Below are 17,863 nucleotides of genomic sequence, written 5' to 3'. Positions count from 1 at the left end.
TTATAATTAGTAGTAATATTTGGACAATGCTCTTGCATAGTTTGTAACAAATGTTTCACAACAATGCAAGGTGTTGGTGGAGGGAATGATGTGTGAGACCCCTGTACGATGTTATGTATGTTTATTTTGTAAATTCACAATCTTTACTATATCTTTACTGTTTATGCATATTTATGTATGAATGGTATACTTTAATAAAAATATTTTAAAAATAAAATAAAAAGAAATACATGGGACAGAAGAAGCTGTTGTTCTCACCCTGGAAAGTTTGAAGGAGTTCCTCAGAATGGAAATCTCTAGTGTGGCAGGTATACTCAGCAGCACATACACAGCCCTTACTGAAAAAGTCAAAGAGTAAGATGATTTGTGGCTGGGTATAAAATGTCCAGGGACTGTATCAATATTTGATAGAATATGAGCTGTTTCTCAAGCAACTTAGATAGAAAGAAGGTTTGTATGTTTTGAAAAACTGTGCTATAAGACCCAAAAAGTAGTTTTAATAATGATCAAGATGGATGAAAAATACTTGTCTGTAATATAGGGATAATAGTAACAACTACCTCATAAATTTATAGAGAAGTGTAAATGAGCTGATGTGTGTCAAGCAATTTGAACAATATTACTTAGTAATAGTAATAGTCAGAAGAAAATGAGCTATTATGGTACTGACAGCCGCTGCTGCTTAGTGGTAGGTACATAGACTATGGAGTTAGGTTTCCCAGAATTTTGACTCTACCACTTGCTATATTACTTTGGGAAATTTAAGGAAACTTTCTAAGCCTTAGTGTTACCATCTCTAAAATGGTCATAGTGATCTCTATCTCATATGTTAATTCTAAGAAATTAATTAGATGAGACAATGTTGGATACCATTTCTTGCCTCCCTACTAACATACTGAGAGAGTGTGTGGTAATTAGTCACAATAGCAATAGAAAAGGAATGAAGCAAACATCGACTCTTAAGTCATGTCAGTCTCTCTAAATACAGCCTGAAATGGTTCTCCAATTTTAAGACCCATATGATTAGGGATGCCTGAAAAATTCAGGTTATTTTTAATATTTGTAATGCTTAGTATATTCATATCTACAAAAACCTTTTGTCATGAGAAGTGACAAATTCACAGGTTCCAATGATAAATACACAGACACATTTGGGGACATTATTCTACCTATCACTTGGTGATTCCTTGACCAGGCTGAGCCAATCAGATTTTCTTTCCTGAGAATCTAAATTCAGTAGATGATAGAGGATTGAATTAAAATGTGATATAAAACTGGTGGTAGATTATAGAGACAGTGATACTGTGTGACCTTGAGAGATTTACCATATGGTTAATCTACATGATATTCCATGGTCCTCCTGATAATGGAATGCTGATACCCTTTCCTGGGCCCTTTGCTTTCCACATCTGCCCATCTTAATCTTCAGTAGAAAAAGCAAAAGAGAAAGGTAAGAACAGAACAATTGCCATATGACATCAAAGAAGGTCACCTGTCACACAGAAGATTGTCCCAATGTAGCTGAGGAACTTCATGAAGCCATATGATGTGTGAGTGAGAGAATCTCATGAATGGTATATTCCAGTTCTATGAAGGGTTGAAAATATGGTAGTAATATTTATAAATACCACAAATCCTAGCTTTCCAGGTATCGTAGAGGGTATAACAGAAAACATAACAAGCAGGAGATTAAAAGAAAATGATATGACCAAGGGTATTTGTCAATGCTATTGAATCCAGCCATACCTCTCATACACAACATTTGCTTCCACACAAGTCCTTAAAATATCCTACTTTCTTTCAATGTATCTTGACAAAATATAAATTGTTCCTTTGATTCAGTCAACCAACATCTAAGCACATGCTGTGGGCCAGGCATGGAGTCACATATTGAGAAGGCTCCAAGGAAAAGACCAGCTTGGGTCTTCCTCTCCTGATTTCCACTTTGTAAACCTCTACAGAGAGATGGGTCACTTTGCCTCTCACAGGAGAATTTTGTCTTGTCTAGCTGACCTCTGCTTACCCACTATTAATTTCTAAGCCCTAATAGGAAGGTACTAGATCTCATTCATTATATTATTCCTAAGGTATTCCTGCCCTAAGGCAAATGAGCACAGCAATTCAATAATTAGAAAATACCTGTTGTATACATGGCATTGTACGAGGTGTAATTGAAACTATCAATGAAATTTTAAAAGATGCTGACCAGAAATTTCCAGTAGAGTTTGAGAGATTGATCTCCACACTAAACACAAAGGGCAACATAACAGAATGGGTCCTAGTGCCAGAGGAGGGGTGCTAGTGCTAAAGGGATGCAGGGAAGGGAGGGTGACTGTGAGATAAATTGATCATATCTCCACAAGCAGGGCCTTGACCTGGGTTTCAGGGTTGGAGTTGATGGAGCTCACAGGTGGACAGAGAGAGAAAGAACATGGTGAGCAAGGTCCTTTTTTTTTTTTTTAAGATTTATTTTTTATTTATTTCTCTTCCCTTCCCCCACATTGGCTGCTCTCTGTGTCCATTTGCTATGTGTTCTTCTGTGACCGCTTCTATCCTTATCAGCCGCACTGGGAATCTATGTTTCTTTTTGTTGTGTCATCTTGTTGTGTCAGCTCTTCATGTGTGCGGCACCATTCTTGGGCAGGCTGTACTTTCTTTCGCACTGCGTGGATCTCCTTATGGGGCACACTTCTTGCGCATGGGGCTCCCCTATGTGGGGGACACCCCTGCGTGGCACGGCATTCCTTGCATGCATTAGTGCTGTGCTTGGGCCAGCTCCACACGGATCAAGGAGGCCTGGGGTTTGAACTGCAGACCTCCCATGTGGTATGCGGATGCCCTATCCATTGGGCCAAGTCTGCTTCCCGTGAGCAAGGTCTTGAGTGAGGAAGGGGCTTCATTTTGGGGAGAAATGGAAATGCAGATGTTTAAATAACATTGGCACTAAAAATGAGCAAGGTGGATGAGAAATTTAGAGTAAGATGTTGAAGGAACTTGAATGCCAGACATAAGATTTGAGATTTTCTACTTTCCTGAAAACCTTCCTAACTAGAAGCACTCTGAAATCATAGGTCCTCCTTGCTTTTTTGATGGGGAAATGCTTTCCAATTTGGTGTGACTTGCAAGAACTGTATCATAAAACACTGCTCACCCTGCATGAACCAATCTTTAAATTAACCTCAGGTCAATACTAGAAAGATATGTCATTTGTTTTATAATATCCATGTGACAGACTATCAAATATAATAAATATGTGCACTATGTTTTACAGGACTTCCAAGAGCAGATGAAAGAAAAATCATACTCCTATGCCCTGGACATTCTACACATACTTGTTACAAGGAATCAAAGACATGAGAAATGCCAAAGTGAGGATTTTTCTCTATTTGCCAAGATAATTTTATAATCTAAATGCTTGTGCCTCTAAAAAACATTTTTAAACTCAGATTTTATAATTCTGGGCACAATAACCCATCTCTTTCTCTGCTCCCAAATTGCTATCTTATACCTAACATACAGTCCTAGACAGATTGACATGAAAGATACTTGGTTGCCTGTGTATCCCTATTGCCTTTGGATTGTGATCTTTCTTTCATGAATAATAATTATTACATTTATTTAGGGTTTTCCTATCTGCTTAGTTAGATAAAAAAGTGCTTTATGGATTTTCTCATTTATTCACCAGTACTATGAAGTGGGTGTTATTATTAATTCTCAGCTTAGACAGATGGAAATTAAGACACAAACCAGGTAAAGAATGTGTCCTTGTTCACATACCACAAAGAAATATGGTCCGCATGGACCCAAAGGTCATGAATGTAGCCTTTGCTCCAGATGCCTCTTGGACTGGGTAAAGTCCATCAATTATCTTTGCCATCCTCACAGTCCTTGGATCACTGTCTGAGAGAAGGACCTGCTCACTCAGTGCTCACTGGAATTGAGAAGAGCAGAGTAAAACTCCTCTACTCTGAAGAAGAGACTGCTGAATCACGCACCTTCCTCAGGTTGGTAGCTCTCTCTGCCCTGCCTCATCTGTCCTGTTCCATTACTCTCCCTATCTAACTGCAACAAATGCATTGGAAGTTGGAGTTTAGTGCAGACAAGGAGAAACTAGAACTCTGAACTATGCTTGTGGGATTGGGGAAGTAGAAACATGAAGTAGAGTAAAGAAAGAGTGTGATTTGAATTTATGTGTGTGGAAATATTTAACCTAATGAAATCAATGTGCAGTATATGAATATAGCATATTGCAAATAAAATTTAGTTTTTATTAATGATACAGAGTGCTTTCATAAATAATTCAACCTGGTCTGTGACTTAACTGGTGGGTGGGGCTTAAAGACCTCAGATCATGTGTAGAACCAGGTGTTAACAAATGCATACCAAGTATTTAAGACTGTACCTGCTTTGTATTCTGAAACAGGAAAGAAGTCCACAAGATTTCATCAGTTTCCTGTCTGTTGAGAAAATAGAAACAACATGAGTACAGCAGGAAAAGTAAGCAAAAACCACTTTATTTTGGAAATATTTTCTCCTTCATATATTAAGTAAAATTTAATGTTATTATATAATAAACAGATTTTAAGTGAGTGATTTATATTCATATTTAAATTCAAAACAACATATAGTGAAATATAAAATTATGAGACAATATGCAAAGCATCCTAAACTGTAATGGACATAGACTATTCCCATTTATCTTACTAGAATATACATCATATGCACCTATTTAGATTTCTCTCCTTCCTTTAAGTAAATGTGCACTTGTCAGAATGATAGTTTATATAAGTATATCATGATATTTTGTAAACCTAAATTAGAAATGCCTTTAGTCAAGAAATTATCTTCATATTCAAAAACCATAATTTAAATCAGTTATATGATAATAAAAAGGTAATGATGGATGCATCTTAATTCTTGGGACAGCCAGATCTGTGACTGTAGCAAAAGTACTCACTCAATTTAAGTCTCAATATTTTCATCTGTAAAGGTCAGAATTTAAAGGTTCCACCCTGGTAGCATCTCTGTAAGGGTTAAAGATCAAGCACGGAAAGTCTCTGAACAGGCCACAATGAGTTTGACATCTCAGAGGCACCAACACTCAAGGACCTACTGCCCTCAGTGCACATATTCCAAGTTCTCATATTTATTTGGGCACTGGCCAAAGCAAAAAACCTGAAAATTGGAAGTATTTGAAAATAAATTTCAAAGGAACAAATATTAATCATATTGTTGATTTCATATTCGTAGGCATGTCAATACTTTATTTAAAAAGTACTCTTACCTGTACAGACTTTGCCTAATTGAAACAATGTTGAACTCGGTTACCTGCTGGGATAAGGGAGATGGAGTAAAGCACGACACTCCGGAGACCGGTTCAAGACACAAATCTACTCTATTGCGCAAGATCAGCGGCTTATATACAATAAATAGCGAGGTGTTGGTTAGCTATTGGCGCTAGCTAGCACAGTGTAGCTTATGTGTAATTTTTAAATTGGACTGTATGCTAACAGACGGAGGCAGGAAGGTGGCGCTTGATCACTTCCGCTCTCTGCCGGTGCGCCATCTTTAGGGTGTGCCCTAAAGTGTGCATGCCTGAGAGTTTGCTCATCTGGCAGCGCGCAGCCCGGCAAGGCTGAAGGTTTCAGTAGCTTTACCCACAAAACAGGTTTTAAGAGCTTTCCCAAACATTGAAAATATGTGTTTATTTCTTCTTTGGAAGAATATCTATGGTTAAGCTCTCTGAGCTAGAAATTCCCACACAAGTATAGTTCTCCTGATTTTAAACTATATATGTAGTCATATGAGAGTATGTATTTGTATTTTATACCTTCTAGCTTAAATCTGTGCACTTTTGGTTTAAACGTATTCTGGAAGGTTGTGCTACAGAATATTTTTTGCTCAGAAAATAAAGCAGATTTACTTAAGCTATGCTCCAAATAAGTAATGCAAAGAAGAGCACACATAAAGTCTAGGAAAGAAACCATCAAAGAAAGACGCAGGCAGGGGAACAGTGAGACAAAACTTTCCCTAGGCAGAAGACAAATATTTCCTGTTATCACAAATTCAGATTGCTTTGGAATAAGCATAAATTTGATAAAGAGGGAAGTAGGTTTTATGTAAATAGATAAATATCTGCAATACCAATGAAATAACAGTGAAGCATAATTTCATGTACAAGCCAACAATCGTGGGACAACAACTCATTGCAAGACAGCATTATAATATATCTATAGAGAGAGAGAGAAAAATGAAATGCAAAAATGACCTTGATAAATACATTCAGCAGTATCTCAGTGTTGATTATGGTTCATTCTGCTTCAATTATCATTGCTTTACCTGGTTTGAACAATGATTTTTATTATTTCCCTAGCCGGAACTTGTTCATTTCTATATGACAGAGGTCTGTATTACACAGGGGGCAAAATGTTGCAGTACAAAGACAGAAAGAAAAAAATCCCTGACTTCAAGATTGGGAAAACAAGTATAATCTTGTGTTTGATTTTCCAGGTGATAAAATGCAAAGCAGCTGTACTTTGGGAGCTAAACAAACCTTTTTCCATTGAGGAGGTGGAGGTTGCGCCCCCCAAGGCCTATGAAGTTCGTATTAAGGTGAAACTTCCTTTTCTAACTCTATTGAATTTGTAAGTTTTAAAAATTGAAGTATGTTAAAAGTGGGAAGAACCAAAAATCTATTGAGAGGAGACTTTAAAAAAAAAATCATGGTAATCATTGTTATGGAATTATATTGGTTGTCAAGAAAAGATATAAATAGCATACGTTATTAAATTTTTAGTGATCAAAGTAATCCTAGTAAAAATATAGAGTATAATCTTGAGAAATATAAAACTATTTGTACAGAAATACAGTGCAAAAGGATATGTATCAAGATTTGAAAATCGATGAGCAGTTGATGTTAGAATATAAAGGTCTATTTTTTTGTTGTTAGCAATTTCTACTTCTACAGAGAGGATGATTATTGTATACACAGAAACAATTTTCTGCAGATTATAGCAGCTTCTCTAATGCTAGAAAGGAAAGTACAGGGTGATTCTATACTGATAAATCTCAGGAGTAATTTAAATTTTTTATTTGGTAAGAATAGGAATTGCCAAAATTCTGGTAAAATACAAGCCTGACTCAGGGAACTGGATGCATTAAGACTTTCTGGGGGCCATATATTTTTCTGAATGAAATTATTTCCCCTTTCTCTGGCAGATGGTGGCCACAGGGATCTGTCACTCAGATGACCATGTGGTTACTGGGACACTTGTCAAACCACTTCCTATGATCTTAGGTCACGAGGGAGCTGGTATCGTGGAAAGCATTGGTGAAGGGGTGACTACAGTCAAACCAGGTACAGGATTCACACTCAGGGATTGTGTCTCAGTTCAGGTCCTCCAAGGACCTGGGTAAGGAAATCTATCCTGAGTGAGGAAACTGAGGCAGGGAGAAATGAAAGACCTGCCCGAGGTCCCAGAAGCAGCAAATGGTTGAGCTGGGATTGGACATGGCTTGTTTTCTCTTCTTGCCTCAGGTCCTTCCTGTGTCCAGGTACACAGGCCTGACCTCCTGATTCTCTCCTTAAACGTGGCTTGTGGAGTTCCCACTAAATGTCAGGCCCCATGTTAGATTCTGGGGATACTGGGACAAAGGAGAAAGAGTAACTGCCTTCTGGGGTTCATACTCTAACAACTGCCATCTTAGTATTCTTGAGCACTGTCTACCTTCAGGGGCCAAAACAGAACCACAAGTGAGACAACAAAAATCTATATGAGACAAGAGAACAAAAAGATGTCAATATTTTGGTTAGTGTATGGTAATTGTGATTTACTGAGTTCACAGGATGGGGCTGTGAGGCTCTGGTGGAATCATCATGGTATCTTTTGTGTCCAGCACTGGAGCCTGTCCACTGACTCCTCTTCCTACATGGCCTCCCTTCTTGAACATGGAACAAATGACAGACCAGAGTGAGGAGACCTGGCAGAAAGAATCCTCCAGAAGAGTGTCTCTTTTATTACCTTTAGCCATAGCTAAAAATGTCTGATTTTCAAGTTATCGACTAAATATTTTATTTTTAGCATTTCTTTATCCTAATTTTATTATATATTAATAAAGATGGGTATTTTAGAGATAAGGGGTGAATACAAGAGGAAATGTCCATGTTATCATTTCTACCTAAAGATTATCTATTAAATGTAATGAGTCAATCATTAATTTGCTCATATTGAACAGGTGGCATGGATAATTAAAAACAAAAATGGTGTTTAAAAAGTCTCTTTAGCTAATAGATACAATTTCTCCCTTTCCTAAATACTTACCAAATATTTACTTGACCAGTTAAGCATAACTGAACAGTAAAAAATAAGTTGTCTGGTCTGAGTTTGAAATTTTAGGATTTACCTTTTACAAAAATGTATATAATAAAATAATACCCTTACCTTACACCCTACCTTCCCATAAAAGGGGTAAAAGAGATAATTCACAAATTAAGTTCATGGCCTACATCCATTTAAGTGAGGATATCTTATTCTACACAAAATTACCTGCTTTAGGAAAGATTGAGGTAAGTAGTCAGAGTAAAATTTCTCCAATAATTTTGTGTCCCATTATTTTTAGTATTCCTTTTAAAGTACCAAATAAAAAATAAACATTTACTTCATAAAAAGATAAGCAAGTGAATTTATAAATCATGATGCTCAAAACTCAGCATTACTGTAAACCAAGCTATTTCAAAATATCAGATCACACTATGATGGTCATTATGCTTCTAAAATTTATATTAAAGCTTACAGTGAGAAAACTTAAGATTTAATTAACTAAGATTTAAATGAGATGGAGGGTATAAAGCACTAGTAGAGATCTAGACATAATAATAGATAATTATCCATACAGTAGAAATACTACAAATTCATGTTGTTTTCCATATTTGCATTTTAAAAAATCTTTGGCCCATAAAAAACCAAATGGACAGGCAGTGACATAGAAGTGAATGCATTCGATTTCTCGGGGGATCTTTCTAAGACATATGCCTCTATTCTTAAAAGTTCTTGGTTTATTAATTCTTGTGTATAAATTGAAAAAGGATTTGCTTTATCTCTTCCAGGTGATAAAGTTATTCCACTGTCGATTCCGCAGTGTGGAAAATGTGTTGTTTGTGAAAACCCAGAAGGCAATTTCTGTGTGAAAATAAAGTAGGTTTCTGATACTTTGCATGTAGAACCATGAGTTTGTACATTAGGTAAGCTCCTGTCTCATGCCCTTTTGCCTCTGTCTGTGTGTTACACTGACCAGAATGTCCAGTCCTCGGGGGACCATGCAGGATGGCACCACCAGGTTCACCTGCAGAGGGAAGCCCATCCACCACTTCATCAACACCAGCACCTTCTCTGAGTACACAGTGGTGGATGAGATCTCGGTGGTCAAGATTGATGCAGCTGCCCCTCTGGAGAAAGTCTGCCTCATTGGCTGTGCATTTATTACTGGCTATGGGTCTGCAGTCAACGTTGCCAAAGTAGGCATGACCACAGGAGTAACTCCAGACACACTTGGTCTGTCAGAAACATTTTTCCCCAGGAATCATGATTCATTACTCTAAATTAAGAGATAGCATTCCCCCCAAGCTACTATAAGAGCGTTGGAATATTCTATAGAATTTGGGATGTAATTATGGGTAGAATCTGGTTTCCAAAAGACTTGAAAGCATGTTCTAAAGAAATTAACCAGCTTTTCTGATATGAGCAAGCTGTTGATACTTAAGCAGTTTGGACCTGGGAGTCCAAGTAATTCTTGAAAATGGCAAACAGTTGGTACTTTATCCAGCTTAAACTTTTTCTAATCATTACTTAATACATTCTTGTCTTTTCTGAAATTACAGGTCACCCCGGGCTCCACTTGTGCCGTGTTTGGCCTTGGAGGAGTCGGTTTGTCTACGGTCATCGGCTGTAAGGCAGCTGGAGCGGCCAGGATCATTGGGGTGGATATCAACAAAGGCAAATTTGCAACAGCCAAAGAGCTGGGGGCCACTGAGTGCATCAACCCTCAGGACTTCAAGAAACCTATCCATGAGGTGCTGAAGGAAATGACCGGGGGTGGCGTGGACTTTTCATTTGAAGCTATTGGTCGGTTTGACACTGAGGTATGTACCTTGACATACCTTGATTCATGCTCTGCTAATCAAGGATATGTTTTTAAGCAACAGAATATAAAAATTTTGTGTAAGTATGACTTTGTAAAATGATGAATTGTGATATTCTATCTCCTTATTCTTACCTATGATTCATTTGGTCATTATTATAAAGAATCTTCCATTCCATCTCCTTACCAAACAATCTCAAGTCATACTTTCCCTTTAGAGTTTACCTAATATTAAGCCATTATTAATTTATTTTTTATTAAATTATAGCAAAAATTGAAATTTGAAGGAAATATCAACAATACAAATTCTATTCTCAAACTGAGAAAATTTGATTTTTCCCACATTCTTTTTAAAAATTTTTTCTTTATTTTTAAAGATGTTTTAGAATGCATAAAAGTTACACTAAAAATATAGGGAATTTCCATATACCTCTGTCCTCCCTCTCTCACACTTTCCCCCATTCACGTCTTTCATTAATATAGTACATTTGTTACGATTGATGAACTCATGTTGAAGCATTTCTATTCACCATGGTCCATAGTTTACATTAGGGTTTACACTGCACTGCACAATTTTATAGGTTTTGACAGGATGTGTAATGGCCTATATGTGTCATTGCAATATCATGGAAAAAAATTCCAATGTCCTCAAAATGCCCCATGTTACACCTATTCTTCCCTCTCCCTCTCCTCAAAACCTCTGGTGACCACTGTCTTTATATCACCGTTATAAGTTCTTCCATTACTAGAATAATAATAAGTCTACTTTGGTCCATAGTTGCATTCCCCCTTGTGTTTGTTTATTCTTCAGTCTTGAAGATTTTGTGATAGTGATATCCACTCTGCTTCCAATTGAGAAGGGGCTTATATCACATGGAACAGATAGATGGAACTGTCTTGCTTGCAGTTGTGGATATTGTTTTTTGGGATGGGTATTGTCAATCATCATCCTTTTATTAGTTGTCCTGGGTGAGTCTGATGAACTGGAGAATAGGTGTTGGTTGCAACCCTGCTGAGATTCAGGGCTCAACCGACATATGAATAGATGAAGATTTAAGTCTCTGGGACATATATTTAACAGGTATAGTACTAATTATAGGTTCAAATAAAGGGGAAGAAGAATCATGTATAAGGAAATTATGTATGAGTCCAACTCTGATACATTGGGGAGATAGGTTATCATATATACCAAGGCAAAGCCCACTAACAGTGTATCAATTTGGTGGGATTGTCTGCCCTGCCTATAGTGTCCAGACATCTCTATAGCTCTCAGAAGCACCTCTGCCTGAGGCATTGTTTACTACGACAGTCAGTGATATCCTCCTGAAACGTCGGTCAGCCTACCCTCGCAACCCACTTGGAAATATCTTAGCCATAAAAACTCATTTGTGTTTATTATTTCTCCCTTTTGGTTCAGGTCTTTTTCCAGGTGCATCACTAATTGGCACTTGATAATAGTCCCTTGGTGCCAAGAAGCCCATCCCAGGGAGTCATTTCCCATGCTGAGGGAAAGCAGGGAGCTTGTATGTTGAGTTTGGCTTAGAGAGAGGTCACATTTCAGTAGCAAGGAGGTTTTCTGGTGGTAATTTTTAGGCAATATGTATTACTAGGTTAAGTTTCAATTTTACCAGAACAAGGTTCATAAGTACAGCATTAATATCAAGGGCCTGGTGTACTGGTCTGTCCTCTTTTGCTAGGCACTGCCTATGTACTCCAGAGATTCTTGCCACTCTATTAGCAGGGGTCCCCAGGAAGTGAATTTAATATTTTGTCAGTTATTGTGTGGGTCTCCACCCACTGAGATAATATCCCATGACCATAGGAACACATTCATATTCCATAGAGGCATACATTCTTAACAACAATGTTTTAATATTTTTATGTGTAATGAATTCAGATTCCTTTTCACATGTCATACTTTGACCAAAAGGGATAATGATCAATATTACACCAAAATATCATTGTGTTATCAATAATATGCCCTAAAGAAAGTTACTGTATTAATTCTTCATGAGATATTCCACAGCAGACATCACTGTTCCTGGCACTTACTAGGCACCAAATATCTACATGGGGTTGAAACCTGTAAAGGATTGAAAGGTTATACTATCAGGAAAATTTAACACATACATATTTCATATCATTACATTCATGTAAAATAGTATTAAAAGACCATACATATCTCATAGCATTTCAAGCATAATATTTAATAATATTCCATACCATTGTATGCATGTAAAATCCTTAGCACAGTGCCATCTGGCAGTGATAAGTACTCAATTAATTTTAGGTGCTGTTATAATAAAACACTATTTCCAATCTTGAAATAGTGTTACATCACTATTTACATCATCTTTGGAGTGTCCATGATATTACTTTTGAATAAATACAAATATCATCGGTGGTGATGTCTAACGTTTTTCCAACTATGTTCCACCAAACCATTCTCTAGAACCTACTGACAAAGTCCCCAGATCAATCAGTCTCCATTGGTGAGATTCCACAGTGAGCTCAAGCAGCATTTGTGCTGTGGAGAAGTCCCCTGTGAATAATGCTTTTTGCTGCCTTGGTCTGGGACAATATTCCACAGACAACTGAACTTCCAAGAGAATCCAAACTTTTGAAAGATGGCAGTTTTCCCCTTAGGTTCTTTTTATTTTATTTTTCTCCTGTATTTTAACATGGACTAGATTGCTTATTTATTGCATTATACCAACTGTCTCATAACCACAATTTCTATAGGTATATGATCTTCTAAACCATACTCCAAATCCAGAGGACTGATAAATATATATTCCTGTGGAATCCTACACTGTCTTCTTTCTACAGAATGTATTAAAACATGACTGGAGGACAAGGTCTTCTAGATTGTCTTTTGAGATTCTAGAATAATAGGTGAATTTTAAAGTAAAACCGATATATATTTTTAGAAGATAAAAGTAAAATTTACAACATGTACAACTTAGAAATGGATAATAAAGTAGGTATACATTAAAATGGAAAACATCAATTTGATAAGACAAATTTTGATGATGTAATTGACATTACATCATGTTCCCCATCAAAATACCTGGTCTAAGTATGAGGTTAAAAGTATCTCTAAATAAATACATGATTTATACATAAAAGTATCTCTAAATAAATATATGATAAAAATGACCCTTTTTGAGAAACTGACTTCATTGATTTTTTTTGTTTTTGTTTTTTTGTTTTTTTTGCATATATATATATTTATTGAAGTATATCATTCACACATGATTCATTGATATTTATAAAGTTGTTTGCCTCCTTATTACATATAAAAAAATTATGTACACACAAATACATTCATCCATTCCCTCATTAAAAATATGTTCGGCCCATTCCCTAAATCCACAGCACTAATGTACGCAGAAAGGAGAAGGAAGAAGCAAAAGACAAAATCTACCCTCCACATACTCACAATCTAAGATGCTATCACATGAACTCTAACTGTATTCATGAGTGTGAATGATCAAGAGAACCTATTTTGTGCATGGTAATGTTTGGATATACTCATAGTGGCAACAATTAAAAACCACAGTAGGGGGGGTACTGGGTTCCTGGCCAGTGGTGCTCTGTCGTGGTCCCTAGGGGAGCAGCGACAGTCTCCCAGGTACAGTGGTGGGGACCGGGAGGGAGTGAGGGTTCAACAGTGAGCCCCTGATACTAATGACTATGCTTGTGAGCTGATAAACCCAAAATAATAACAAGGCCTAGAGCAACTTTGTGCCTGGGAATTTCCTTCTGTCAGCCTTCATGTTACTCAAATGTGGCCAGTCTCGAAGCCAAACTCAGCATGTAAATGCAATGCCTTCCCCCCAGCGTGGGACATGACACCCGGGGATGAGCCTCCCTGGCAACGAGGGACCACTATCAACTACCAACTGATGATGCAACTGGAAAATGACCTTATACGGAAGGTTCAATGCGGATCAGCAGAATATCCATGTCTACATAAAATACCATGACTTTAAAATGCTGTTTGACCTAAAGTAAGGGGGAAATGGAAAGGAGAAATGAGTTTATATGGCTACGAGTTTCTAAAAAAGAGTCTGGAGGCTGGCAGAAGGATTGCCCTCATGCACAACTGAGCAGAGTCAGAGAGACAGATAAAGCAGATACAACCCCCAGATATTGGTTCCTCTGAGGGCTAAAGAGACCCATGGGAGTTATGGTCATGGCCGATGGGGTTAACTACCAGGGCAGATGGCCCCTCTTTGGAAATGGTGTTTATGTGTGATGAATCTGGACTCAGATGGGATCTCCCTTCATAAGACTTTCATGCTAATGTGCTGGAGGTGCAGTTAATGTTGGGGTTTAAGATATATTTAGGGGATTTGAATCTCTGGACTGACAATGTGATAGCCAGATCCTGAGCCTCAACAGACTCCAGCACCTACAATCTGATTTATTGGACTTACCACACTCAGCTAAGATGGAGGTGAAGAAGGACAACCACCACACCATGGAGCCTAGAGTGATTACAACTGAAAATGGGAGGATTGCATCCAGCATCCAGGTGGAATCTGAGCCTCCTCTTGACATAAAGGTGCAATGGACACAACCAATCCAGTGTCCACATAGAAGAGGTGGCATTGGATTGGGAAAAGTGGACATAATGGACAAAGGGTATGGGGAAAGGCAGGAAGAGATGAGAGGTGGAGGCGTCTTCGGGACATGGAGCTGCCCTGGATGGTGCTTCAGAGGTAATCACCGGACATTGTAAATCCTCACAGGGCCTACATGATGGAATAGAGGAGAGTATGGGCCATGATGTGAACCAATGTATATGAGGTGCAGAGGTGCCCAAAGATGTACTTACCAAATCCAATGGATGTGTCATGATGATGGGAACGAGTGTTGTTGGGGGGGGGGGGAGAGGGGGGGTGGGGGGGTGGGGTTGAATGGGACCTCACATATATATTTTTAATGTAATATTATTACAAAGTCAATAAAAAATAAAAAAATTAAAAAAAAAAAAAAAAAAAAAAGAGAACCTATTTTTACAATGCTAAATATTTCTTTCATCCCAGCTCGAGGCTCTATTATGCTGTCATGAGGCATTTGGCGTAAGTGTCATTATCGGGGTGACTCCAGCTTCCCAAAACCTCTCTGTGAACCCTATGTTGCTGCTGACTGGACGCGCTTGGAAAGGGGCACCTCTTGGTGGTATGTAGTTAAGTTTAAGAGGATGAATTCTTATTGAACATAGGACGTGTTCTGTTTAACATCTGACAAGACCAGGTTTTGAAGACCAATGTGGTCAAAGATAAGTTAAGAGTCCTCATGTAACTTTGGTCTCTAAATCAGCTAGACCTAGAAGTAATGCAGAATGAAGTTCCCGAGACATACTTTCTGGTGTACCAGTAAAGTTGCTAGGGCCTATATCAAAACCTCTTTTTATACATGTGACAGGATAAGGAACTGAAATATCCAGTAAGACCCAAGAAATCCATAGCAATAGTTCAAGTCCATACTCTTTCCCAAATTTAGACAACTGCTAAATTGGCTCCATGACTTGGGCATTAATCACCTGTACTATAATTTCTCTATGAGAGAGCTAATAATAGGGCCCTAGTTTACTGGGAAGTACACAGCAACACCAGAAAAGTAAAATTGCTGTAAAAGGATATTAAAGCACAGTATCACTTATTAGCCTCAATAATAGCAATCTGTGAAATGCAGCTTGTCTTACACAATTTGATTTAAATTATATTTGAAAAAGTTTCCTCTCCAGTTCTGGTACTTACCACATCTGAATCTACCAATGATGTCTTCCTCTTTTTAGGCTATAAGACTAAAGATTCTGTTCCCAAACTTGTGGCTGATTTTTTGGCGAGAAAGTTTCCACTGGATCCATTAATAACCCATGTTTTACCTTTTGAAAAAATAAATGAAGGATTTGACCTGCTTAACTCTGGAAAGAGGTAGATTTCTGTTTTTTCTCCTTTTTGCTGGGGAGGGAGGCCAATATAGAAAAATGTTTTCTTTTGCTCAGAGATTAAGACGTATCTATGAGAAGGTAGAAGGATGAGAAAAAGAGCTGGTGTTTGCTTTTCCCTTACCAATTCATTTACATGTAGAACATTTTATATCACAGTGTGAGAATTGAAGAATAGTTGCTTTGCATTGCCTATTTTGCTAAAGACAAATTCTGTAACTTTTTACAAACCTGACTGATTAGAGTCATGCAGCCTTTTGACTGGAGGGTGCTCACCCTCAGAAGGAAAGAGGATCAGACTCGCCCACGCATCCTCAGACCATGGAGCCCCTGCAGCCCCTGCCTGGCCCTTAGTGCAGGCTGACCTTCAATGCATGGAGATTTAGACTGTGATCAGGATGCCCAGAACTTTCATTATGGGAGGAGGTGAAGCTACATTGGGATTGTGTCTCTACAAATCTTAGTAGCTTTTTATAAAAATCCCTGATTATTGCTGTGATTTCTTTTTGCAATTTTCAAAGAACTTTTCACAAAAATGAAATAACTGTAAAGGGGCAGGGTCCAAAATGCTGTTTCTGAAAAATAGGAATGTAAGACAATAAAATTTTCAAGTTCTATCACTTACTTTTACCATCACCTAATAAGATGAATTTTGTCACCTGTGTTGATATGCAGCACAACTAGAAATAGGCAGATATTCAAACATCACTATTCATGCGTTTTCTGCAACTCCACTCTTCTCATGACGTTTTCAATTTAAATATTATCTTAGACAACCACATACATGTATTATTCTATACACTACATCTGGAAGTAAGTATTTGTATGTTTATATTTATAATCTTACAAGAATCTGGCATTCACCCAGTACCAACTACTATACAAAGTGTCTTATTTGCATTACCTCATATGATTCCCAATGAATACTCATGTCTAATCTTAATTTCACCATTAAAGAATAGAGAATATGAGAATCAGAGAGGACATGCAGTTATGAAACAGCAGAGCCAGAATTCAAATTTAGACCTGTTTCTTAGCAAAGCTGATGTACTTTCTGTTATACTGGTCTGACTCACAAGAACACATGCATATTTACACACACACATACATACATGCACAGATACACATACATATATATAAATAATATGGAGCTCAGCAGTCAATAAATTTTATTCATTGTCTCTTGGCATTTTTGTTTAGGTTGAGGTTTAAATGAGATAATGAATGACAAGCATCTACAAAGTGCATGGCAGATAGCAAGATATCTTGCAGATAGCAAGAAAATATTACATATTATTAACCATTGCCATTTTATTTTCTTTAACATGTCAGGCACTAGGCATTTCAAAAATAATATTTTGAAGATGCTGGTAGAAAATGAAGTCTAAAAGGAAGTTGTATTACAAGGTGATAATGAGCATATGTTCAAAGAAAACGTGAGCCAGGATGAGATTCCTCTTTACATGTTTGTACATAAATATATAGTGATGGGGAAAAAATGTCTGGAAACTCAGCCAGGTTTCCTCTGAAAGACCTCAACTCAAGAGTATCAAATATCGAGTGTTAAAACACTTAATATATTTTATTTTCTATTGCAGTATCCGTACTGTCCTGACATTTTGAAGCAGAAGCCTTGCCTTCGGCCACTTTCTGACTTCCCCAGGCCCTCATCATATAGAACACCACATAAACAACATCATTGACTCTGCACTTCAGATGTACTGTCAATAAATAAACATGGGCACATTCTAAAAGAAACAGAAG

The 17,863-nt window shown here is 37.5% G+C and overlaps 1 protein-coding gene and 1 long non-coding RNA gene across 4 annotated transcripts in view; one reads left to right on the top strand and one right to left on the bottom strand.

Annotated features, from left to right (window-relative positions):
* Positions 1-5,541, bottom strand: part of LOC111764988 (uncharacterized) — a 15,750-nt gene extending 10,209 nt beyond the window's left edge. The window contains exons 1-4 of one of the 3 annotated variants that reach the window (XR_009185411.2): positions 5,285-5,541; positions 4,958-5,175; positions 4,403-4,457; positions 2,118-2,894 (exon numbers count right to left, since the gene is read on the bottom strand). This is a non-coding gene — a long non-coding RNA (uncharacterized lncRNA). Of the gene's footprint in view, positions 1-2,117; positions 2,895-4,402; positions 4,458-4,957; positions 5,176-5,284 lie in introns of those variants that run through there. The other 2 variants (XR_002797460.3, XR_002797459.3) reach the window with 2 other exon arrangements.
* On the top strand, positions 3,870-17,863 carry LOC101421982 (all-trans-retinol dehydrogenase [NAD(+)] ADH1B). Its single transcript, XM_004461972.5, has 10 exons — positions 3,870-4,004; positions 4,424-4,497; positions 6,511-6,612; positions 7,219-7,357; positions 9,107-9,194; positions 9,295-9,514; positions 9,878-10,138; positions 15,192-15,327; positions 15,947-16,085; positions 17,698-17,863. The coding sequence occupies exons 2-10, from the start codon at positions 4,480-4,482 to the stop codon at positions 17,720-17,722; spliced, it is 1,128 nt and encodes a 375-aa protein (XP_004462029.1). The 5' UTR covers positions 3,870-4,004; positions 4,424-4,479; the 3' UTR covers positions 17,723-17,863.

The sequence above is a fragment of the Dasypus novemcinctus genome, chromosome 1 (assembly GCF_030445035.2).
Source record: "Dasypus novemcinctus isolate mDasNov1 chromosome 1, mDasNov1.1.hap2, whole genome shotgun sequence".
In the NCBI taxonomy this organism is placed as follows: Eukaryota; Metazoa; Chordata; class Mammalia; order Cingulata; family Dasypodidae; genus Dasypus; species Dasypus novemcinctus.
Note: the sequence above shows the minus strand (reverse complement) of the source record. Positions and strands in the feature narration are given on the sequence as shown.

Excerpts from the sequence above, each read along its gene's own strand:
- LOC101421982 (XM_004461972.5), top strand. Across the intron at positions 9,515-9,877 it reads CTGCAGTCAACGTTGCCAAA|GTCACCCCGGGCTCCACTTG; the intron begins GTAGGCATGACC and ends CTGAAATTACAG. Across the intron at positions 15,328-15,946 it reads GAAAGGGGCACCTCTTGGTG|GCTATAAGACTAAAGATTCT; the intron begins GTATGTAGTTAA and ends TCCTCTTTTTAG.